This window comes from Miniopterus schreibersii (assembly GCF_964146895.1).
Source record: "Miniopterus schreibersii genome assembly, chromosome: 7".
Lineage (NCBI taxonomy): Eukaryota > Metazoa > Chordata > Mammalia > Chiroptera > Miniopteridae > Miniopterus > Miniopterus schreibersii.
In genome coordinates, this window is record NC_138108.1 from 8144693 (window position 1) to 8169560 (window position 24868).

The window sequence follows — 24868 nt, forward strand, 5'->3', positions numbered from 1 at the left end:
TCAGCTAAATCAGAATTTTTGATAATTGAAGATGAAATTTGTGATCAATATTCTCTATAATCATAATTAAGGAAGCAAACTTTCAGTAATTTACAAATGCTTATTTATTAATATGTTAATTATAGATTATCATTATTTTCCTTAAAATGCTTAATCAACCAATATTAGATTTCTCCACTTTCTCTGTCTAGTTGAAAATACTAAAACTACATTGTTATATTGTCTAAGACTTTTCACCATTTGAAATTGACTTTATTCATTTTAACCGAGTTTTACTATAGAAATGTGACTTAAAAAAAAAAAATAGTGGTGGGCTGTTAACATTATAAAATAGTTCTTTGGTTCCAAAAAGATGTATCTTATTTTTAGAACGTATGTTTTTTATAGAGCAAGCTCACTGCAAGTATGTCTTGCTTTAAGATTGTCAGATGAAAGGTAAATACCACAGATAAATAAAAACTTCACAAAGTTTTTGTGTGGTATTAGGGTATTTTTTAAATTTTATTTTTGAAAAAATGGAAAAGTTGCATCAATAGTACAATGATCTCTTTTATTGTAGATTCACCAGTGTTAACATTTTGCCACATTTTTGCCAATCTTGTTGTTATTACAATTATTGATATTATTACTGAACAATTAGAGAATAAGTTTTAGATTTATTTACCCTCAAATACTTGGGAATGTTTCTCTTAAGAACAAGGAAATTCTCTTATTTAACCAAAGAACAATGTTCAGTGTCAGGTAGCTTAACATTAATATAATACTGTTATCTGATACAGTCCACATATAAATTCACCCTTGTCCTGTGTAGCAGTGATGTCCTTTATAGCAGTTCTCTGATCCAGGATCCAATCCAGGATCACATACACAGTTCCTCAGCCTTTCTTTGTCTTTCAACACATTGACATTTTTGAAGAGTATAGGTCAGTTGTTTTATAGATTGTCCCTCAGTTTTTGGTTTGTCTGATTGTTTCCTCATGACTAGTTTCAGGTTATGCATTTTTGGCAGGAATAATACATAAGTGATGTTGTGTCCTCAGTGCATCACATCAGGAGGCACATGATGTCAGTTTATCCCATTATTGGTGATGTTAACTTTGATCACTTGGTGTCCGCCAGATTTCTCCACTGTAAAGGTACCTTTTTTCCCTTTGTAATTCATAAGTAATTTGTTCAGATATATTTTGAGACTGTATAAATATCCTGTTCCCCAAGAAACTTTTATGTGATGGTTTTAGCATCCATTGATGATTCTTGCATGAATCATTATTACTCTAGTGGTTACAAAATAGTCACTTTTTATTTCTACTCTTCCTTCTGCAAGTCTTTAAGTGGGATTACATGAGCAGTAGCTAGTATCTCATAAAGCAGGTGATTGTGTTCTTCATTCAATTCAGCAGTTTTTTAAGTGCCTACTATACACAACGTTCTAGGAAAGTACAGTGGATGCAAAGAGATATATGATACTATTCTTTCCTAAGTTTGTTTTTACTCTGATGTGAGATGTGATATACACATTAGGTAACAGTGTGAGGTATTATATAATTAAGTGGTAAATTAGTTACCCTGGGCTGTAAGATTTCATGAGAAAGGATCAAACTGAATTCAGCCATGACAAATTTGGGATATAAGTCAACAAGGTGGAAGGTATTCCAAGGATTGCAGACGTCACATGATTATACAGAAATGTTCACTTAGGAGGTAAATAGAGTTTGATTGAGGTATATAATAATTTTATGGGGATTAGTGGATCATCGTGTTGCAAAAATGGTTTGGGAACAGATTGGAAAAAAACTTGATTGCCAAGTTAAGGGATTTGGACTTAATAGTGGCAGTTTATTGTACTTTTTTAAGTGGATGATAATGTGACATAATATTTTAGGAAGATTAAGATGGAATTGGTAGATACGTAGAATTGGGAGATTATTTGCTAGAAGCAAGAGAAAACCCGGAGAAATCTGAGTAAAGTGATAGGCTAGATATGAATGGATGATGTCAGAAATTCTAAAGTAAGATACTAAGATAGAATTTGGTTACTGGGAGAATTAATGGTGTCACCAATAGAAATATTGTGAAGTAATAGTGGAAAACTGATTTGGAATGAGTAGAGGAAATGACAAATTTGTTTTAGATTATACTGGAAATTTTTATAGTTGGCAGTCACCTTAGAAATTATTTTACATTTGAGGAAAATTGAACGTGAGATAGTAATAAGATGCTCAAGTAGAAATAACATGTTTGGAGATACACAGGTTTAGAGCTTGGGTAGGAGCTCAACACTGAAGAGCAAGATTTGGCGTTTGGTAGTAGCATATCTTGAGGAATAAGTATTGGGAGTTTAAAGAACACGAAAATCCCAGATCCAAGGGATGAATCTTCAAGAGCAAACCGTGGTTAAATAGGTATGGGAAAATAAAGACGACTAACTTAAGAAGCTTGGCATCAAACGAAAGAAGGAAAAGAGTGGAAGCGTTTTGCTTGAAGCTGTTGAAGGAGGAAGAGATTGGAGCAATTGAGTTCTTGGATGTGGGAAGAGTTGGGAATAATAGGGAAGTAAAGGTAGAAGAGAGAGGCACGCTATATTTGCCAGAGTCCTGTAGGAAATGATTATAACAATCACAACTGACTCTTAATTACTATGTGCCAGGTCCAGTTCTAATGCATTTTACAAGTATTAACGTAGTTAATGGTCACAATCCAGTGATCCAGATAGTACTATTATTGCTATTTTACAAGTGAAAAAACAGGCACAGAGAATTAGTGATTTGTCCAGATGCACACAGCTAGTAAATGGCCTAAGTGAAACATAGTGTTGCTTCAGGCTCAGTTCTTGACTTCTCCGTAAGTTGGCTCCTGAGTCATACATAGAGAATGGATCGAAATGCAATAAATATGCTGGCCTTGAGGGTGCGTCTGGGGCTTCAAGTAAATTGGCTCAGTGTTTGTAAAGCTATAGTCCTTTCAACTCCAGGTCTTAGTTTATGTAACTAAAATGAAGGAATTGGCAGTAGTATCTCTAAGTCTTTAGTTCTAAAACTATTATGAATCTAATAAGTAAGCCATGCATCTTCTGAAAATGAGAAGAAGAGTCTTGGAGTAGTCCTTGTGGAGAATATACTAAGGAAAGAGCTCAGTAGGAAATGAACTGAATGTGTGGTTTATTTTTTCTTTTTTAAGCATTGCTTTGCAGCTTGGGCACAGATACAGAAAAAACATCTGTAGTTATTGTGCTGTGATTGAGAATTGGCTTATCCAAAAAGTGGAGAGAGGAGGCCAGAGTGTGAGGTCAGTGTTTAAATGATTGATTTTTGGACTCTCCAACATGGTTAGGTAGAAATTGAAGTCATGTGAACAAATAATTTCATAGTAACTGAGAGCTTTAGCATACTTTCAGTTCTTTAAAGTGATCCTATATCTAAGGTTAACTGTTATTTCAAAATATGGGCAGTTCCCCAGTATATTCCAGAGAACATGCAATTCAAGTTAAATATGCTAAAGAAATTAAAAATGTATAATGCTAAATTCTTCATTTTTTTTACACAGGCAATAATCATGTGTCACCAGCATCTGAAAATGTTCTTTAATTTTTTTCATTCAAACACTCATTTAACCAGCTTAAGCTAGGAAATGTACCAATTTCAGCATACCTTAATTCTTTATTTCAATTGAATTAACTTTTTGAAACTCTGCTGGTATCTGTGCTTACATTTTTGTGTTTTCCGTTTATCTTATTTGATTTTACGAAAAATTTACTCCTATGAAACTATAAATACTACTGTATGGAGACACTGCCAAAAGAAGTCTATTAACTGAAAAGCAGGGTCATCATACAGTAGCCCAAAATGTTTGTCCCCTGATACAGGAAGTCTTAACACTTATTCTACCAAATGGGACTTTTAGAAATGTTTCTGCTAAGTGTAGTTGCATGAAAACGAGTATCAGTGTTCTCAACATTGCACCTTCTGACTGTAAGATGAAGGAGTGGTTTAGGGTTCTGTGGTGTCAGTGTAACTATCTTCAGTCTTACAGAATATATTATCCCTTTGTGTTTTGAAAGCATTACTACATGATCTCTTCATCAGTTTTTGTTCTCTGGTTTTAGCAGTTAGCTTGAACTGCCTAATGCGTGTGTGTACAATTTTACTTAAGCAAAGTGAATCTTTGCTTAAAGGTTGTACTGTAGTGAACCTTTTAGTGTTTTAGTGCTGTGGCGTAGATAGCCAGAACCTATCTTTTCATTTTGACAAACTCAAAGGAAGTAGAATTTTTACATGGAATCAATGGAATCAGGGTTGGTTTATTATAGTTTATTGGTACTCTGATTTCAGGATGAGAATAGTGAACATTCTGAGAACCACTTTTGGTAAAGCAGAGTGGTGCAGACTACTAAAGGGCATCTGAAGGGAGAACATTTCTTTGGAATGAAAGTATCTGACTATTGGACTTTAGAAACGAGTTCACAGATTTTAAGCAGGCATAGAAAAGCAAAATGCTAATTTCTCTTTCTTGGTAGTGTTTTCTTTGTAGAAGAATATTCCCTTTAAGGAAACTGAGACCCAACGGAATTCAGTGAATTTCTCAAGACCACAAAGCAAAAATGAGGGCCTTTGTGTCTTGCCATAAGAAAAATCTTGTCTTATTTTAGTAAATATAAAAACATTTCAGAATTCACAGGGATTATTTTTTCTTTAACCTTTTTTTCTAAATAAAATAACTTTAAAAGCATGGTTATATTGGGGGGGAGTTCTACTTTCCAGTTTTAAGAATTTTTAATTTATAGATCATTTTGTCAAATGTATTCTTGTAAGACTTCTCACAGAATTCAATATTCAAAGGTATTTATTATTTGCCAGGTTCTGACTTAGGTATAAGAAATATGTTGGTAAATAGAATGCATCTGATCGCCCATGTTATCATGGAACAGATAACCAAGTATTCAGTTATACAATATAATGAAGAAAACAGGGTACAAGGATAGAGAAAAATGATGAGGGCAACTACATAGGCCAAGAAAGGGCTCTTTGAGGAAGTGGTGATGTTTAAACTGGGACTTGAAGCATGAAAAAGGTGCTCATGAGACAAGTGGGCTGAAGAGCATTCCAGGCAAAAAGAGTGCCTGTAAAACTTTTTCTTTTTTTGGCCCTGTAAAGGACCTGTCAGTCAATATTTTCAGCTTTCTGAGCCATATGTTCTTTGTCAAGGTATTTCAAGAAAACTTTGTTTTAAAAAGAGAGCAGGCCATCTTTTGCGCATTTCTGGACTGGAGAAATTGGGGGTGGGGGAAGCCTGTTGTGAATAGCAAATTAAGAATTGGTAGTGAGGAAGAGTAGGACAAGATGAGATTGGAGAGAGAAGCAGAAGCCAGATGGTGGCAGGCCTTGAAGGTTGGGTATAAGGGCTTTAAACTTACATGTACATACTTCATATGTACAATAGGAAGCCCTGAAAGGATTTTAAGCAAGACAGTGACATGATCTGATGTAGGTTTTTTAAATATTACTCTGTTTGCTGTGTGGTAAATAAGTCAAAGAGCTCAAAAATGGAGGGCTCAAGAGTTGAAATGAGGGGAACAGAGGAATAATTTAATAGCTTCAGGTGCCAGTGGGGATAAATAAAAGTTTTCAGTTTCAAGAAAAATTTCAGATGTAGAAAGACTGTTGCCTATGGATTGATTATACAGAATGAAGAAGAGGGAAGAATCCAAGATGATTTCTAGGTTTGGGGCTCTTGGACAATTCAACAATTCCATTTCTTGATACACATTTGGGGTAAAACAAAAAGGGGCTCCATTTGGACAGTTACTTTTAAGATGCTGATGAAATTGGGTATGCAGATTAGTGCTCAGAAGTTTGGATTGGGAATGTAAATTTAGGAATTAAGAGCATATAGATGATATTTAAAGCCCTGGAAGTGGATGAAATCACACAGGAAAAAGAAATGAGGGATGCAGATTGAACTCTGATGAACTGAAACATTTCAGGTAGTTTGAGGATTGCTATGGAGACTGAAAAATGGCCAAAGTGTTTAGTGTGTGTTTTATGTTAAAAGACAATTTTCAATTCAGAAATGGGGTAGTCAGTTTTGTTAGTTGTGGACAGGGTTAGGTAAGAGTTGAGTCGTCTTTGTAAAAATTTTTCTACAGATTTATTGATAATTGAAAGCTAAAATTACAAAATATTTAAGGTGTTCTGTTTTGGGGCGATTACCTCCTTTTAGAAGATTCCTATTTGGGGTTTAAACTTGACAGTCTTTAAGCTCACAGTACATTAATCTAGGACTTGCCTTTTCTTGTACTCGCTGCTGAGCATTCCATGTTTAATAAGAAATAACCTAGAAGCAGCTGCAGCAGAAAAGTACTGGGTAGAAAGTAGGAAGAATTGGACTTTTGGGCTAATTCCACCACCAACAGTCTTGAACAAATTACTAGACTTTTCTGAACTTCAGATCATTAATTTATAAAATGAGATTGGGATTGGTTTTGTTAGCCTGAATGAGTTTTAAAATTATATAATGAGTATGTGTCTGGACAACTTTGGGTTTTTGAGATTTAGGAGGATCATAATTCCTGTGCCATAATATGTGTTTAGAATAAAAACATTTCCATTTTTAATTGTTTCTTAAAGTCATGGGAGAAACTTTCTTTTGTTTTAATGTGTCAAGAATTTTATCTCAATTTTGTGATGCTTAACAGGTTTCTTAGATTTGCTTTATGCTTCATTTCCCATTCTCTTTCAAATATTACTCTATAGTAATTTAATAATATGGAAGCCTCATAAATGAGCTTATAAAAGCTAATTCTTTTAAAGTAATTTTTTTTTTTTTTAACATATCTTTATTGATTTCAGAGAGAGGAAAGGAGGGCGAGAGAGATAGAAACATCAATGCTGAGAGAGACATTGATTGGCTGCCTAGCCTGCAACCCGGGCATGTGCCCTGACCGGGAATCGAACCCCGATCTCCTGGATCCTAGGTTGATGCTCAACTGCTGAGCCACGCCCGGCCGGGCTAAAAGCTAATTCTTAATACTTTGAAGGTTTGTTGTCCTCTTAGAAAAGTAACTGAACAAAAAAAGATGTTGACTTTTTAACTCTGCTAGAAGAAACAGCTTCTTATTGCTAAAAAGAACATTTATTTCAGTGGCTTTCAAAATCTTTCCATATGTCCTATTTTTTCAAATAATATCTTAACTTTGATTGGATGGGGAGGAAGGCAAAATAAGAGGAGCTGCATCCTGCTCACTTTTCATTCCTTCTGAAAACTGCCTATTGAGGACCTACTGCATGCCAGGTACTGGTCTACTGAGTATTTGCGGTATATTGAAGATCCCCGCTTTTGCAGAACCAGCTTTGGACCTACATACTTGAATCTGTGCCTTGTAATCCTGCTCAGTTCTAAGTTCTTTGTTTTATAGATAGAAAAACTGAAGCCTTGAGGAGGGATAGTTTCAATATTTACGTGACTGACTTTTTGGAATTTTTTTTTTTTGTAAACTGATTTCTTTGTAGAATAATACCCTACTGTTTATTTTTTGTACGTAGGGTCTCACATGCTGAAAATGTTGTCTCTATGTAAACTACTCTTTTAATATATTAATTTTTTCCCCAGTTTTAGAGGGAAAACGAGACTAGCCAGAGTTTTAGATACTGTGTTTATTTGTAGGTAAATTAAGATGTTTATGTGAGGATATTTTAATTGCATATGGAAATTAAGTTGGTAATTTTATGGTAAGCTCTAGACTATTTCGTACGCCAATTAAACAGATTCAGCTTCTATAATAAAGCTTTTTTAGTGCTTTTTCTTCCCTTTAAACAAATGTGAATGAGTGTAGAGAGCTTTTTAATGGCATTTCTATATAAAATATGTTATAAATATAATGATCACAGTGAATTATGAAGGACGCTGATAAAGACACTCGAAAATAATATTTTCATTAATTAATACAGATTCAGAGGCCCACAGATCCTCTCTCGGGTGTTTCAGCCACCAAAAAATTAAGATCATGCTTGTCATCAGGTATTGAGGTAATCAGATTTGAAGGGGAATTGTTGTGCCCAAGGAATGCAGAGCAAGGCAGAAAGAAAAGGTCACTTAATGAGCTTTAAAGGATCATTAAAGACTCACCATTTGAATAAACAAAGGCCAAAAATAGTCTCAGTAGGAAAAATGGCAGGTAGGTATGAGCCTTGTTCAGGTAGATCAGTGTAGACCAACGATTTTCAACCAGTATTCCATAAGAATTTTTAAAACATGTAATACCTGACTATTTAATCAAGACCACTGACGTCTTTTCCCTTAGATTGCCAGATTTTAAAAATGACAACAGCCAACACAACAATAGCCATTCAGTGTGAATGCCCCATCTTGAACCGTAAATATATAGGTCATATAATGGAGTTGAATCTTAGTGGTCACATTGCATAATAAGGTTGCATCTGATTTCTTGGTACCAGAAATCCTTATGTATAAGTATTCCCCTGATTTAAAAAAAAAAAAAAAGTCACCTTGGAGCACAAAGGGTAGGTAACCTTTTTTTTTTTTAAATTAAAAAAAAAAAGTTTAGTAAATTAAATTTTAACTCTTTTTTTTTTTTTTTTTTTTTGTAATTAGTTTATGTGTACCATGAGATGAAGAATGTTGAAAATTGCTGGTGTAGATGGAACATAAAGGACTTCAAGTGCACGTGTGGGAAATGATAATGAGAGTTACTTGGACAAAGTTTTGAAAGACATTGTAGGGGTGCAGCTTTTGTTCTGTGAGTGGTAGGGGCCTTTAGTTCCTAGTCCTCTGAGACTGGAGAAGACAGAGTAAACGTTTAGGTGGAGTGCCGTTTTCAGTGCTTTGTTGCGACTTCTCTTTCATTCTGCCATCTTTACTTCAAGTTGCCCAAGAAACTGAGAATCCGTCACATTGAATGTTGGAGGAATTTAGGGTGATGGCAGGAGTCAGAAGAGGGCTGTGAGCTACATGTAGACCCTTAATGAATAAAATGTGGCAGAGTCACTGGAATGTGAATGGGGTCATCCCCACAGAGGAAGAAATTGCTGGGGAAAGGGTGGGGAATAGGAGTTAGCAACCTTGGGATATGGGGCGTAGGAAGTTGAGTAGCTTCTACTATGAAAGGATTAGTAGGAAAAGATGTTGGATTAGAACCACATTTAAAGTGTTACTTAGCAAGTTTGCCTGTATTAAACTCCAGTTATTTCTCCTTACATCGTTGAGTAGACTATAATCACCGCTTTCTGTTGTATTCTCTAGTGGCATTCTTAGTATTTATTAAACAGGTGAATAAACAAGCTAGGACCTGTTTTTCATTAATGTTTGTGTCTTCAGCTCCTTCATATAGTTGGCACTCAGAATTGTCTTTGAAATGAATCTCTAAGAATGTTACTAGCATTCAAGTGGAATCCATCTTCTTGGTTTATATCTGTGAACTGCCTTCCATGAACTGCCTTCTATATGTGGGATAATACTTCTACCTACCCAAATTAATTACTGAATCTAACCACTGTTTAAGCAGAGTGTGTTTAACCATTTAAAAGCGCAGTATAATTTTGGGGCTGTATACCTCTAGTTTTTTAGACTGGAGTTTTTCAGTCTACTGTGATCTTGTGAAGCTATGGTCCCGTCTCCCCCCCCCCCGTGGTACTCGAGAACAAAAAGACTCATTGCCATATTGCCATACTTTGTATGTATTTTACTACTTATTCTGCCAGTGTCTCCATTGTTTAGAGTACCTATGCTATAATGGCTTTTAATGTACATCTTATTGTCTTAACCATTGGAAATGGAGTACTTTACAAATGATAATTCATGTTGTCCTGTGGTATCTACTATTTTCTTTTTGTTTCCTCTTTAAACGAGTAGATTAAAAGTTTCCATTTTTTAATGGCATTACTTTGTACTCATAGAGAAATTCTGATTTTCTAGGGTGTGTTATTTTTTAAAAAAAGTATTTGCACTAAGAATGAGTTTTTTAAAAAACAATACCAAATTTAGATGATTATTTGCTTAAACATGTAGCAGATTTTCTTTATGTTTGAAATTATGAAAGTGTGCTGTCCTAATTCTCACTGTGTGCTCTCCTTTGAACCTCAGGACTTCTCTATTGCTAGTCATTGTATTTACTTTGTATTGAAGTCACATGAATGCTACTATTAGGCTCCTCTTTTCTCCTTTTCCCCATAGAGATTATAAAGTGGCTGAGCGCATTTTTTATCCACCACAGGTGCCTAGCATCCTGCTTTGCTTGTTGGAAGTAATCATTAAGTATTTGAGTTGTTAGTTTGGGGAAAAATTTATGTGTTGTTTTGAATTAATTTTTTGAAATTGCAAGTAGTGTGCTCTTTGCGAAATGCTTAAACTGATATTACTAACTCTTTAAACATTAGTAAGTTGCTTAGAGAAGAATCTTCCCACAGCAAGAAGAAACGTTTTCCCTGCAGTGGTATCTTGTTTTGTTAATGATATTGTTATGATTCCTCTGGTCAAGATTTGCCACCTTTATTCTAAAAATTTAGTGAAAATGAGAACAATCCTGTCATTCTAGAAAATATCAAGAGGGCAGTGAATTTTATGTCATTCAGGAATCACTTGTCATTAATGAATTCTTAGAAAGTTACCTTAGTAGAAGCTTGTTTTGAAATACAGAAATCTTAAGGTATTATATGTGTTATGAGAGATAGCAACATCTATTCACCAAACTTATATTGAATATAACTTATGTAAGTAAGAGATTGGCTACATTATAAGCTCCTCGAAGTATGGAATAAAATGATTCTTTCTAGTTATGGATGAATATCTGTCATATAGAGGAAAGGAAAGCAAGAATCAAGTGGAAATTGAGAGTTTAGAAAATACTGTATAAAATATGTGAACATGTGTGTGTGAATAAGTGTCTTGTGTCACTTGTTTCTCAAAATTTAAGGCACTTACGAACTTCCTGGTCACTTTGTTAAAATGTAGATTCTGAGTGTGCATTTCTAACAGGCTTCCAAATGCTGTTGATGATCTTGACCATAACACGCTTTGAGTTAAGATTCAGATACGTATTTGAATATATTACGAATATGTAATACAATAAATAATAGTAGAAAATGCTTATATGGCATTTACTGTACGCCAGACACTGTTCTAAGCATTTTGTGTTTGTTAACTCATTTTATCTACAAATACCTCCTTGAAGTAGGTGAGATGTTATTATTCCTATTTTATAAAAACTGGTACACAAAGTAATTATGTTGCTCAAGGGCACACATGCTAAATGTTGGATCTGTGATTTGAATCAGGCAGAGGTGTTTTTCAGCATCTGTACTCCTGTGTTGCCTCTATTCACTGTATGTGGCAATTATATAATAATAGCAAAACATTGCCCTACCTCCTTTTAATCTTTAAGATCAGGAATTTCTTGGGGTAGGACAGAGAGAAATGTCCTTTATATTCCATGACTGAGCTTCTGTACTAAGACACTTATTGACAGGTTTATGTCACTTCACTCTGGTGGGATGAATGAAACGTTTTTGAGATCTTTAAGAATAATTCTTTAATGGCATTTCTTGAAAAGTTAGATTTATATAACTGGTAAAATTTGTAAAGTAACAAGCCCCCAAATCACATATGCAGGACCCTGAAAAAATTCAAATGTTATAAATGGTAACTTAAATTCTTTTTTTTAAATTATGGTAAATGTTGCATATTTATGTAAATATTCTGGTTTCATCAGAAGAAACAAGCAGTATATTTCAGAATTTAGAGCCAAAAAGGTACATAGCAGAAATTCAGTGGCTCTCTGTTATTTTAAAACAGTCGGAAACCAACAACACTTCTAAAATCATGTACAACCAATAGAAGTCATGTTCAGTCAGAGGAAATGGAGCCTGTCCTGCAGTGGCACTAAAGCATCTTAATGGAGCTTGGTGTGTTATTGATCTAATCAACCCCAGTCATATTACAAGTAAGAGGAGCTACAGACCAGATAAGTTGAGTAACTAGTTAGTAGCTGCCCTGGGCAATTGCTTACAAATACCCATTTCATTGTTTTAGCTCCTGGGTGAATGTTAAAATACTACAGATTCCTAGGAGGTCATACCTGTTAAAATTATAGTATCCCTATGATACTTTTTAATGCTCTTTGTATAATTAGCATGTGCTCCTGGTATTCTTGCCACATTTAAAATTTTTAATACCTGATGTCTATTTTGATGCAAAATAATGCTAAATACAAATATCTGTACTTCAGAGAATTAATTAATATTTGAATTAAATATTGTCTTGGGTTTTGAGACTTTTAAAGAAGAAAGACCTTAAGTTTCAGTAATCCCTACCATCATTAATTATATGGCTCAGTTCTAATTTCAGCAAACTTTAGAACTAAAATCTTTATAATTGGTTTTAGCTGATGAATTTCTTTGTGTTACCTAGACATTCTATTAAGATTGGCTGCCTGGGATTTTGCCTCAGGCATTGAAATTTAGAGGGTGAAAAAATTTTAATTAATGATCAAAAATAATTGTGTGTGTGTGTGTTAGGTGGGGGTACTATGTGGATTATTAATGTCCTTCACTCTCCAACCAGCCAAGAGCTGCTGGCCCAGGGTCCCCCTTCCTTGCCAATAGGAAGACCCTTGGGTGTGAAGACTCAAGGGCAGGTCCGTGCCTGCTGGCCTTTCCTGTTGCCCTCCTTTCCATACATCTCCCTGTCCCTGGGCCAGTAATTTGATTGATTTGAAGATGTGTTTTTTGCAACTTGGGCATTAATTTATCAGTAAACATGTTTTATTACGTCAAAAAATAAAGATTTCCTTTTGACTTGGTAATTCCACTTTAATCTTTGCTAAGGGTGTAAGAAAAAAAACAGGAAAAACTATATTCACAGAAATGAAGAATGTAGCATGCCAGTTTGAATTAGTGCAGGGTCATTTATAAAAATAATTCGCATTTCTTTCATTGCTTATCATTCAAGTTGCTTTTATGAGTAAAGATTGTGGTATCATAGCTTATGTTTATGGTATAGTAATAAAATAGGACCCAACTTGGGAATCACAATTGCAAGTTTTAAAAAATCAATGTACAATAAAATTAGCCTTTTATTTTCATGTACATTTCTGTGAATTTTATTCCATGTGTAGATTCGCGTAACACCTATCACAGTCAATATAAAACGTTCCCTCACACCAGAAAACTCCATTTTCCCTTTACAGTCACACCTTCCTCCCATCTCTAACACTTGGCAACCACTCTGTTCTGTCACTGTAGTTTTTTCTCAAGAATGTGATTTAAATGGAATCATACAGTTTGTAACCTTTTGAGACTAACTTCTTTCATTCATCAGCACAATTATTTTGAGATAGATCCAAGCTGTTTTATGTATCAATAGTTTTTCTTTTTATTGCTGAGTAATATTTCATTATATGAATGTACCATAGTTTGCTTATCCATTTACCTATTTACTAGCTGAAAGACCTTTACATTGTATACAGTTTCTTGTTTTGAATAGAGCTGCTTGGAACATGCGTGTACAGGTGTTTGTGAATGTAAATTTTCATTTCTCTAGGATAACTACCTAGGAGTGGGATTGCTGGGTCATATGCTAAGTGTATATTTAACTTCATAAGATACTGCCAAACTGTTTTCCTCTGGGGCTGTACCATTTTGTGTTCCCTTACTACTTTTGTGATGTATAAGAGTTCTAGTTGCTGGGAATCTTTTCAGCACTTGGCATTGTCAGTATATTTTATGTTAGCCATTCTATTGGATGTGTGGTTATATCTCATTATGATCTTTTTTTTCTTTTAATCCTCACTCAAGGATATGTGTGTTATTGTTTTTTCACTGATTTTGAGAAAGAGATGAAGGGGGGGAGAGCGAGAGAGCGGGAAACATCCATGTGAGAGAAACATCAGTTGTTCGCTCCTGGAGTACACATATGTGCCCTGACTTGGGATCAAACCTGCAACCTTTTTTGGTGTACAGGGAGGCTTCAACCAACTGAGCCACCCCTCCAGGGCTGATGGTTTTAATTTGCAGTCCCTTCATAGCTAATGTTGAATATTTTTTCATGTGCCAAATTGCCTATTTATATATGTCTTTCTTGATGAAGTGTTTGTTCAAGTCTTTTGCCCATTTTTTAATTGTTTGCTTTTTTTACTTGTAAGAGGGTTTTTTAAAATATATATTCTAGATACAAGATATTTGATATTTTTTCCTAATCTATAGCTTGTCTTTTTATTGTTTTCATAGTATGTGCAGAACAAGCTTTTAATTTTGATAGAGCACAGTTTATTTTTTCTTTTATAGATCATGTTTTTGGTGTTATGTAGAAGTTGCTTTAAATCTTAGATGACATTTTTTTCTTGTGTTTGTTTCTAATAGACCTTTTCTTTGGATTACTATGGTGTTTTGGAAACGATTTGCTTGAACTAGGTATTTTTCTCCTAAAGCAAAGATTAATGTTTGTTAATGTTACTTAGTGACTTAAAAAAATCAGGACTCAGAATTGTATGAATATTATTATTTTAACTATATAAAAACATGTTCATGTTGAAGAAATTCTGCGAAGGGAAGGAACAGAAATGGCTAATGTGGTTCTTCTAAGCCAGTAGTTGGCTAATCTTGGCTGTTATATCAGAGTCACCTGGGTAACTTTTTTTTTTTAACAAAACAAAACAGATTCTCTTTCTTTGGATCTTAGGTAGACCCTTCCACCCACCCCAAACTTTTTTTAAAATAGACTTTATTTTTTAGAGCAGTTTTATGTTCACAAGTAAAATTGAGCAGAAGGTACAGAGATTTTTCATGTACTTCCTGCCCACACACACACACACACACACACAGCCTCCCCTACTTTCTGCATCTCACACTGGAGTAGTACATTTGTCACCCAGCCTATAGTTTACATTAGGGGTCACTCTTGGTGTACATGGTGTGGGTTTTAACAAAAGAATAATGAAATGTATCTCTTATAGTACCAAACAGAATAGCCTCACTGCCTTTTCATTGCTCCCTACACCCTAACCCCTGGCAACAGGTGATTTTACAGTCCCCATAGTTCTGCCTTTTCCAGAATGTTATATAGCAGCTGGAATCATGGTATGTAGCCTTTTCAGATTGTCGTTTTTCAGTTGATAATATGCACTTAATGTTCCTTCATGTCTTTTCCTTGCTTGATAGCTCATTTCTTTTTAGTGCTAAATAATATTCTGTTGTCTGGATGTAACTATTCATCTACTGAAGGGCATCTTGGTTGTTTTGAAGTTTTGGGAATTATGAATAAACCTGCTATAAATATCTGTGTGGGAGGTTTTGTGTGGATATATAAGTTGTCAACTCCTTTGGTATTTATACCGAGGAGTAGAGTTGCTGGATTATTATGGTAAGAATATGTCTGTTTTTTTAAGAAACTGCCAAACTGTCTTCCAGAATGACTGGTCCTATTTTTGCATTTCCACCAACAGTGAATGAGAGTGCCTGTTATCTACATCGTTGCCAACATTTGGTGTTGTCAGTGTTTGGGATTTTATCCATCCTAATTGATATGTAGTAGTATCTCGTTTTAATTTGCATTTCCTTAGTGATCAGATATTGAACATCTTTTCATATGCTTATTTGCCATCTGGATTTTTTGGTGTGGCATCCAGGTCTTTTACATTTTTTTTTTTTTTTTAAATCCTCACCTGAGGATATTTTTTCCATTGCTTTTTCGGAGAGAGTGGAAGCAGGGGGTGGGGAGAGAAACATTGATGTGAGAGAGACACATCGATTGGTCTCCTTCACACCTACCAGAGCCAGGGATCAAGCTTGCAACCAAGGTACATGCCCTTGGCCAGAATCAAACCCAGGACCCTTCATTTTGCAGGCCGACGCTCTTAACTATTGAGCCTAACCAGCCAGGGCCTTTAGCTATTTTTTTAAACTGTGTCATTTGTTTTCTCGTTGAGTTTTATGAATTCTTTGTACACAGTAAGTCCTCAGTGTATACTTAACATCCTCAATAGGCTAAGAAACAAGGTTTAACAGTCCTTTATCAGATAATATCTTGCAAATATTTTCTCCTGGTCTGTGTCTTGCCTTCTCATTCTCTTGATCAAAATCTATTGCTCTTCAAATGATACATTGTTTTGAACTATTTTCTATATATTGCTTAATTCTTTGCAAGGCTTAAGTGCCATGCACAGCCCTCAGTTTTCAGCTGCTCATTTTAGACTCTTTGTCACAGTTGACCTCACCTTCTATGGCTGTGTTACTTGTTCTTGCTTGTCTCACCCTTCAAATTCCAGCTCTCCATCTGGGTAGCTTTCTTGGAGGTTTTCTTAAGTAATAATGCCGCTCATACTTGTCTGTGGGCCCCTTTGATTCTGGGGTCACCTCTACAGCAGGGTTTACTTCCCATTGGCCTTTGCTGGTGCAGAAATTAACGGTTATGTTGAGTTGTGAGATTAAACGTTACTTACACACACTGCCTCCACTTTCTCTTTTTGAAAATTTCTGTTTTGTTACGTTAATAATTCATAAAATGAAGTCAATTTTTTTCATTTAATATATATTTTTCATTTATATTCTAACTTTTCTGTTAAAAAGCCTGTTTTAATTTTCATAAAGGTTGAATTTTCATCTGAATCCTACCATTTTATTCTACATATTTGAACAAATATCCATTCATTGCTCATAGAGTGATTTGAATAATTAAGAGATTACAGCGCTTGGCCAGCGTGACTCAGTGGTTGAGCGTTGACGTATGAACCAGGAAGTCAGGGTTCGATTCCCTATCAGGGCACATCAGGGTGTGGGCTCCATCCCCAATAGGGGACATGCAGGAGGCAGCCGATCAATGACTCTCTCTCTCATTGATGTTTCTATGTCTCTCACTTTCACTCTCTGAATTCAGTAAAAACTTTTTTTTTTCTTAAAGGGGGAGATTACACCAAGTGTTGTATCTAAGGTATTTATTTTATGTCTTAGGCGTGTGCATATAGTCATTAAAAATATAACAAAATTAACTCTGACTAGCTATTTTTGCTAAGTAATATGCAAGATCATTGATTTGTGAGGATAATTTTTGAAGTTCAATGTAAATAAAGTTTTATTTATGACACATGATAGTTGGTCACATTCTTATTTTGCAGAAAGTCAAGTATAAATATAAATACTTGTTGATATATTTTATTTTAGAGTATATTAATGATTCTGAAAAACATGTTTTATAACTTTTTAATTTGGTCACTTTTTCGTTTACCCAAACAAATAAACCAAGCACGTTTCTGTGTTCCAAAATCAGGGTGACTTTAGTGTAGGTAACACAGAACTTGATTTTTATCATAAAGGGGTATACAGAGTTTAAGTTTCTTAAGAATAATTGCTAGGTATTCTGGTGTTTGGAGTATATAATTTTGTTTTTGTTACGTAGTACAGTTTCTCTGATATTGTCATGATCTTAATTTAATTGACACTTAAAATTTAGTGGTTCAGTGAAAGGATATGAATTTTTGGTGAAGAATTTTGTAAATAGCTACATTTTCAACTTGCTATGTTTGGGGGGGGGGGTTAGGGTTAGCTACTTTGGGAATTTGTATCTGCCAAGTGGTAGACTTAATGAGTTGAAATAAATGATTTATCCACTTCGCATTTATCACTTTTGATACAGTCAACATATTTATGGAAGAATTTCTGGGTGATGTATTTTGAAGTCCAGAAGCTTTGAAATACATCTTGTGTACAAGACAAAATACAATTGTAAACAAAAGATTAAATATATAATAAAATTCTAAATTATGTGGTATAGGCTAGTAGTTTTTATACTATGTGTTTAGTAGAATAGATGTATTGTCCCATCACTAGAACCTCTGTTCCTGTAATATATAAGAAAAAATAAATTAGGTACAGTTTTCTCAATTTGAACTTACTCTCCTATGTGTTGGGAATAGTGTGTTATTTGTATTTTCTTTCAGTGTTTGCTACTTCCAACCACTTGTTTATACTAGTTATAATATGCAATACATTTTATTTACTGTGTTTAGAATTCAGGTTTATAGGTATCTATATATTTCTCAATACATGTATTATATAATTTGTTTCTCAAAAAAACACCATGACTTCAGATTCTCCCCAACCTGAAAAAATGTTTACTACTGCAGATTATTTATGATAAAAGATGTTTGGAGATAAAGCTGTCTGGTTAGGCTAGAGTTAATGAGTATTGAGCTAGACCAAGGAGGGTTCGTTGGGTTTGAATAACTGGAGAGTTTGGCAATATAGTCCAACGAAAGAATTATAGGAACTTAAAAGACAAACACACTACTTCTAGAAGCAGAGTCTAAATTCTGTTTCCTAATTAAATACTCTTTCCATCAGACTGATAGCATAGCGGGAAGAAGTAGTGGCCAGTAACCTCTTCCTGGAGAAGGTGGCAGCATGCTTCTGGACGATGTGAAGGAACTCTTGAAAATCTGCGTAGTCAGGACTTCATTTAGGAAGGCATTTCAGACTTGGGAACTTTATATGCAAAGACAGATACCCTGGAAGAGTATACCGTGTTGGAAGTGGATCATGGTATTGGAGGATGGGGGTGAAATAAGGGTCTTACATATGCCAGGCACTGCTGAAGGTGTGGGAGGCACACATGGAAAAGACAATCCCTGCTGCTCTGGAGCTTACATTTTGGTGGGAGAAGCAATAAACTAGTAATGTAGTAACTAGTGATGAGTACTGGGAGAAAAATAAACTGTAGGGTAAAGGAGTAAAGATAGAGGTGGTGTTTTGAAATAGGAAGGTTCAGGGGAAGCATGTCTGGAGGTGAAACTTGAGTAGAAAAAAGTGAGGGAGTGAGCTGTGATTGAAGGTAGAAGAAATGGCAGAGCACATTTGCTGTATGCAGCTCCATTGTAGGTAGAGTGTACTAAATTAATCGTTCATGTTCACTGAGTATTGAATGAGTGCCAGGCACTGTTCTAAGTGTTAATTCAGTCCTTACAACAATCCTACAAAATGGACACTATCCCACATATGTGGAAACTGAAGCATAGAGAATAATTTATCCAAAATCACACAGCTAGTCAGGGAGCTGGGATTCCAGCCCAGGTAATTTGACTCCAGAATCAGTGGTCTCAGCATTCTCCAAAGATGGGACAGGGAAGGAGTTTAAGCAATAGCCCAGGGCCAGTTCTGTAGAGCTTTTTAGTTCCTTATAAGTATTCAGGATTTTTTTCTGACTGTGATGTTTAGAAATGCCCAGGAGATTGCTTTATGATTCTGGAGGTGAAGGGAAGGATCTGGACTGTACAAAACCCACTTGTTAGTCATCTGTATATAGCTTATATTATAACTTAAAACATTTCTACCGGTCTGTAACACATTTCTTTAAATTAAAATTGAGTCCACTTCATTGTTTTATTGAACAGATAAGTGCATGTAAACGTATAAGCGCGCGCGCGCACATATGTGTGTATAAACAAACTGTAATGAACTCTTCTGTTAATAGGTGCGAGAGGATGTACTTAATTCATTGAATAACAACTTTCTTCAAACGCTAAATCAAGCTTGGAATGATCATCAAACAGCTATGGTGATGATTAGAGACATACTAATGTATATGGTAAGTAGAGCTTTTTTATTTTTCCTTTAAGAAGTTAGGCATTTCAAAACAATGTTTTCTTTGTTACATTTAGTGGAATAGTATATGTCAGAGTGGAGGTGCTTTTTAAAAAGTAAACAATATTTCCTTTGCAAGGGTCACCTTAATATGTAAAAGTTTTAGTTTTTCATATACTTACTGATTAGAATGAAAGACTGAAAGGGGAAGATGTAATTTTTTCCCTCAGTATCTAGCATTTTTGCTTCAAAATGGGATATATTGAAAAGCTTTATTAACATCTCTTCTTGACTAAAGGTGGTTAAATGACAACATGATAGATGAAAGGTGAATATTCTGTTACAAGTTTTTTAAACCTAATGTCCTTACATCTTTACTGATAGGGGATGCCATTAATACGAGTACTTTTGTAATAATTATACTCTAATAGCTGCCATCTATCTTTCCTAATAGTAAATCCTGGCAATATATATATCCTTCAGATATATATTCCATGTTTCACCGATTATTACTGTTTTTTGTTTCTGTCAGTCAAAAATATCTTGTTCAGCACGACAGTTTGGAAAACATTGACTTTTGAGCTAAGGTGCCTACTTACTTTTAAGGAGGTTAAACTATCTTTTTTTTAACTTTAGTATGATGATAGAATGAAACTAATTCATCAATGTCTTGTTACGTCAGTTTTGGTATTTGGGAATTGGAAAGATTGATTTTCTTCTAAGCTGTTACTCTTTGCTTTTTAAATTTATATTTTGCTTTCTTTAGTTATAATACAGAGGTGAGAGCTTTCCTAGTTTCTTTTACTTGATAGAATAAAGTAACATTCGGAAAGACTTTTCAGTGAGAGCAAACAGCTGTAACGTTTTTTGTTCTGCTGATGAATTCAGTTAGGCCTGTTTGTTACCCATGGTTTTGTAGGGCCTAGTGACAAGGAGGTGAGGGATAGGATACTTCATTTTTCAGGGATTTAATAAAAGGTGTAACAAATTGTTTAGTCTTTTCTGAGCCTCATTTTCATTCTCTTCAGGATATAGATTCATGTTATGTTGACATTTTGAGGAAATGAGAAAGCACATGAAAACATATCATAATGTCTGAGATATAAATGTGAAATAAGTTAGCTTATTGCTGTTCTCTAAGTTCTGGACTTTGTGAGTCTTCAAATTCTAGCACTGTCTAACACTAAAACTAAGAGAAAACCACTTGTAATTTCATGGTCCATTGTTCTGATACAAGGAATATTTTAAAATTATACACACACACGATCTTATATCATGTTATTTTTAAAATTTGTTTTATTTCAGTTTTGTTTTGTTTTTTGTCTCATGAAATCTCAGACCTTGAATGCTACCTGTCAGGTGACCATTGTCAAGTTCATTCCTCAGCTTCTTCATTTATAAAATGAAAATTATATGGTACCAACTGGGTAGAGTAGCCATGAGGCTTAAAGGAGCCATTCATGTAAAGCACTTACAGGGCGCTGGACCATATGTACTCAGTAAAAATTAACTAGTGTTAATATTTCTTGTCCCTTCAACCTTTCATCAAACCCATCAAACAACATTGGATAAACCCAGCAACTTAAACCTTTCCTGAGCCTCTGCTGGAGGAAACCCCACACAGAGTAGATGAGCGCCTGTATTTGTACAGTGTAACAAACCTCCAGTCAGCCCTCCACACTGCGGGCGGTCTCACTCTTTCTCTAGTCAGCTCATTCCACCACTGTGAAGTAGTTGTTTCTTTTCAAACCTCCACCTCTCCTGCTGGTCCCCTTGCTTCCTTTGCTGACCTATTTCAAGCCAGAACTCTCCAGTGCAGCTGGCTACTTTGGTCAGCAAGGTGTTTAAAATTACTTAAATTAATGTAAGTGCAGACATGAGCTATCTCGTGACCAGTCAGCAACATTCAGATGTGGAAACATGAGTGTATTAGTGACCGGTCAGCAAGGTGTTTTAATCAGTGGTCTTGCCTTCTACCTTTCAGAGAAAAGAGAAAGCATCAGGTGAAAGCTGTTTGTGCCTTGCCACTGAATCTACAATTTTACTTGTATTTTCTCTTCTTTTGTGTTTTTCTTTTTCCTTCCTGTTTTAATAGAGGGTAGTGTCTCTGGCAAAAGCCAGTTTTCCACCTGTGCTAAGGATCACATCCCTTTCTAGCTTGTGAAAAACCTGAAGTATTTTCAGGTTCTGCCTTTTTATTCAGGCCTACTCAACAGCTCTAGATATGTTTGGGCCATTCACATCCTCAGAGTCCTACCACATTTTCTTTGGGCCTCTGCATTGCCACTCACAGCTAGATGTCTCATAAGAACTGTTGGCACTTGTTACCTGCCTTTTCTCATCTTTCATTCACTTGAATATGTTCCAGTTAAGCTTCTCTCTCAACTATTATGTTCAGTCTTGCCCTCAGGATCATTGGATCTGCACATCGACGAAGGCAAAGATCACTGCTAGTTATCATGCTCCTGGATTTTTTTTAAGCGGTATTTGACACAGTTGACCAGTCTTGTCTTTTAACATGTTGCGTCCTTAATTTCTGTGACGAAGCACTCCCTTGGTATGCACCTACCTTTCTGACCTTTCCTTCTCGGCCATTCTTCCTCCTCTGCCCCTTAAACAGAGGTGTTCTCGGGGCTTCGTCCTAGGTTGCCTTCTCCTGGTACTACACCTTTTCTATGATAGCTTCACTTAGTGCCTCTGTGCAGATGATTCCCAAATTACATCTCCAGCCTCTTTCTCTGAAATTCAGACTCATTCATTTGTCTAGCTGATGGTTCCCTTCATTGTCTGAGAGGTATTTCAAACTTGGCATTTCCAAGTGAGCTCATAATCAGTGTCATTTCATTTGTTTATGCCAGAAACCTGGGACATATTCTTGTCAATTTCTTCTCTTTCTCTCTCTCCATCATGTATTTCTAGAATTTTCAATTTCTCTGTTTTTTTATACCTACTACCCAAGACCAAAGCACCTTCATTTCCCTTCATTTGGTAACTAGTCTTAGAACATTCATTGCGCTCCTAGTCTTCTTTCCTTATTGCTCCTAGAGTTACTGTTTTAAAGCACGTGATCATGTTACTTCCCTGCTGAGATCCTTCTCTCTCATCTTGGAGTCTTCACACATGTCTTCTGTCTGGAAATGTTTATAGAACGTTTCTCTTTATGTGATTTGATCCTACTTATCCTTTAGAACTTAGCTTAAATTTTCTGGAAAGCTTTCCCTGACCCATGCTGTATATTCTGCCCTCTGGCCACAGTTGCTCTGATTATACCCAGTACTGTTTCTTTGCAGTATTTGTCACATTCATTAACAGCTGCTTAGTGCCTTGTTTCCCGATTAGACTGAACTTTATGAGGGTCCAGTGTCTCTGTCACCACACTGTCTCCAGCACCTAGCAGAGTTCCTTGCACAAAGTAGGCACTTACATATACCTCTGATGAATTAATATACATAGATTTTTAAATAGATTTTGCTTTTTAAAAAGCATTTAAAAAGAAAATGCTTATTAAAAATATGTTTTTTTAGATTCCAAAATTAAAGTATTAATGAGATATCTTCATGCTTCACAAAGTAGAATTCTTTCTCTTTATTTTGACTTTTTATCTGCAGTATTCTGGGCTTAATTGAATGAGTGCTTTTATTTAATATTTTATTTCTTAACTTTATTTTTATTGTTGATACTATTACACATGTTCCCATTTTCTCCCCCTTTGCCTGCTTCCACCCTGTCCCTGCCATCCCTTCCGTCTGGCCATCACCACACTGTTGTCTGTGTCTATATGTCATGCATATATATTCTTTGGCTAATCCCTTCACCTTCTTTCCCATTCCCACCTTCTCCCTACCTACCTACCAACCACCTACTCGGCTAGCTGACTTTACTTTAGTAAAGAGATGTGTGTAACTAAAATATTATGCACAAGCTTCAATGTGTAGATACCATGGGACACTAACTCCTGAAAATGAAAATGTATTCACCGGTTACATGGAAGCAGTCATTCGTCAAAATTTGTCCCATATAACTTTGTTGTTTGGCAGGTTTAAGTGTTTCAAAAAGAAAAGTTTATGATGCCTTCACATGGGACACATGACCTCTAGTTTCTGCCACTCCAGCCAGCTCTTCCTAATGTTTGAGACTTACATTACCTATTTAGCCCCTGAAGGCAATAAATTGAGTTTATAATCTCTGTTTTACTTAAATTAGTTATTTTTAATTCATTCTTTTTTTAAAGAACAGTTAAGATGTTGAACTTTTAAGATTGGTTTGGAGTTGCTCAGTATAAGCTTTATTTTCAGTTTTAATTGTTTAAAAGATTAATGATTGGGGAAAATTGTAAGTATTTTATGGAGAAAGTTGTTGAATATAGGTTATTTAATAGCTTTAATTATTGGTATAATCCATAAGTATAAATTACTATTCACTTTATTTTTCCCCATTAAACATTGTACAACATCAGGGTGAAATTAAATTTTGGATAGTATTCTGTTAGGCTACTTTGAGCAATTAGAATTAATGCTAAAGGAAAGAGGAAAGCATTTTCTATCATGATATATATAGGTTAATAGAAAGTTAATACAGAAATTTTCTGCCTAAAACTATGGTGAGTTTCAAAGGCACTTCCATGTTTTTACTCAGATTTGTCTGTATTTCTAATCATTTTTACAAACAGCAAAGATACAGTAGTATTGCTGGTTAGTCTTAAAGATTAGAGGCTATAAATTAAAAATCATGGGAAAGTTAACCGGGGAAAGGAGGACCAGTGCTTCTTTGAGGTATTTGCAATGTCATTAAGGATGGATAGAGGTGAGGTGGAATGTACAGCAACGTGGAGAGGAGCTGAGCAACTCTTCTGGCCTTCCTACTAAAGTAGAAAGTGGGACTGTCAGTTTAGTGCAGCGATTTTCATCTGTGCTCCACGTGGTATTTTAAAGCATACGATACCTATTTAGTCAGGAGCACTGACCTCTTTTCCCTTAGATTGTCAAATTTAAAAATGACAACAGCCAACCCAACAATAGCCATCTGGTGTGAATTAATCAAAATTATACTTTTTTTTTTGTCAGATTGGCAAAAAATACATTTCTTGGTGTGCTGCAGAATTTTAGTAATTAGTTTGCGTGTGCCATGAGATAAAGGTTGAAGATCGCTGGTTTAGGGTGGCAGGAATGTGAGGTGTTGAGGAATGTGGTAAGCTGAATAATGTTCCCCCAGATGTGTCCGTGACTAACCTTGGAACCCAAAGATTGTTACCTTAAAAGGCAAAGGGCACTCAGTTTGCAGCTGTGATTAAG

At 35.3% G+C, this 24868-nt stretch overlaps 1 protein-coding gene across 2 annotated transcripts in view; it reads left to right on the forward strand.

The window, feature by feature from the left end:
* The window catches only part of CUL3 (cullin 3), an 81449-nt gene that overhangs the window by 22120 nt on the left and 34461 nt on the right, over nucleotides 1–24868 (forward strand). The window contains exons 1-2 of one of the 2 annotated variants that reach the window (XM_081142432.1): nucleotides 1034–1136; nucleotides 19468–19581. In XM_081142432.1, coding sequence (XP_080998558.1) covers nucleotides 1089–1136; nucleotides 19468–19581 — 162 coding nt within the window. In that variant the 5' untranslated portion in view covers nucleotides 1034–1088. Of the gene's footprint in view, nucleotides 1–1033; nucleotides 1137–19467; nucleotides 19582–24868 lie in introns of those variants that run through there. The other variant, XM_081142431.1, reaches the window with a different exon arrangement.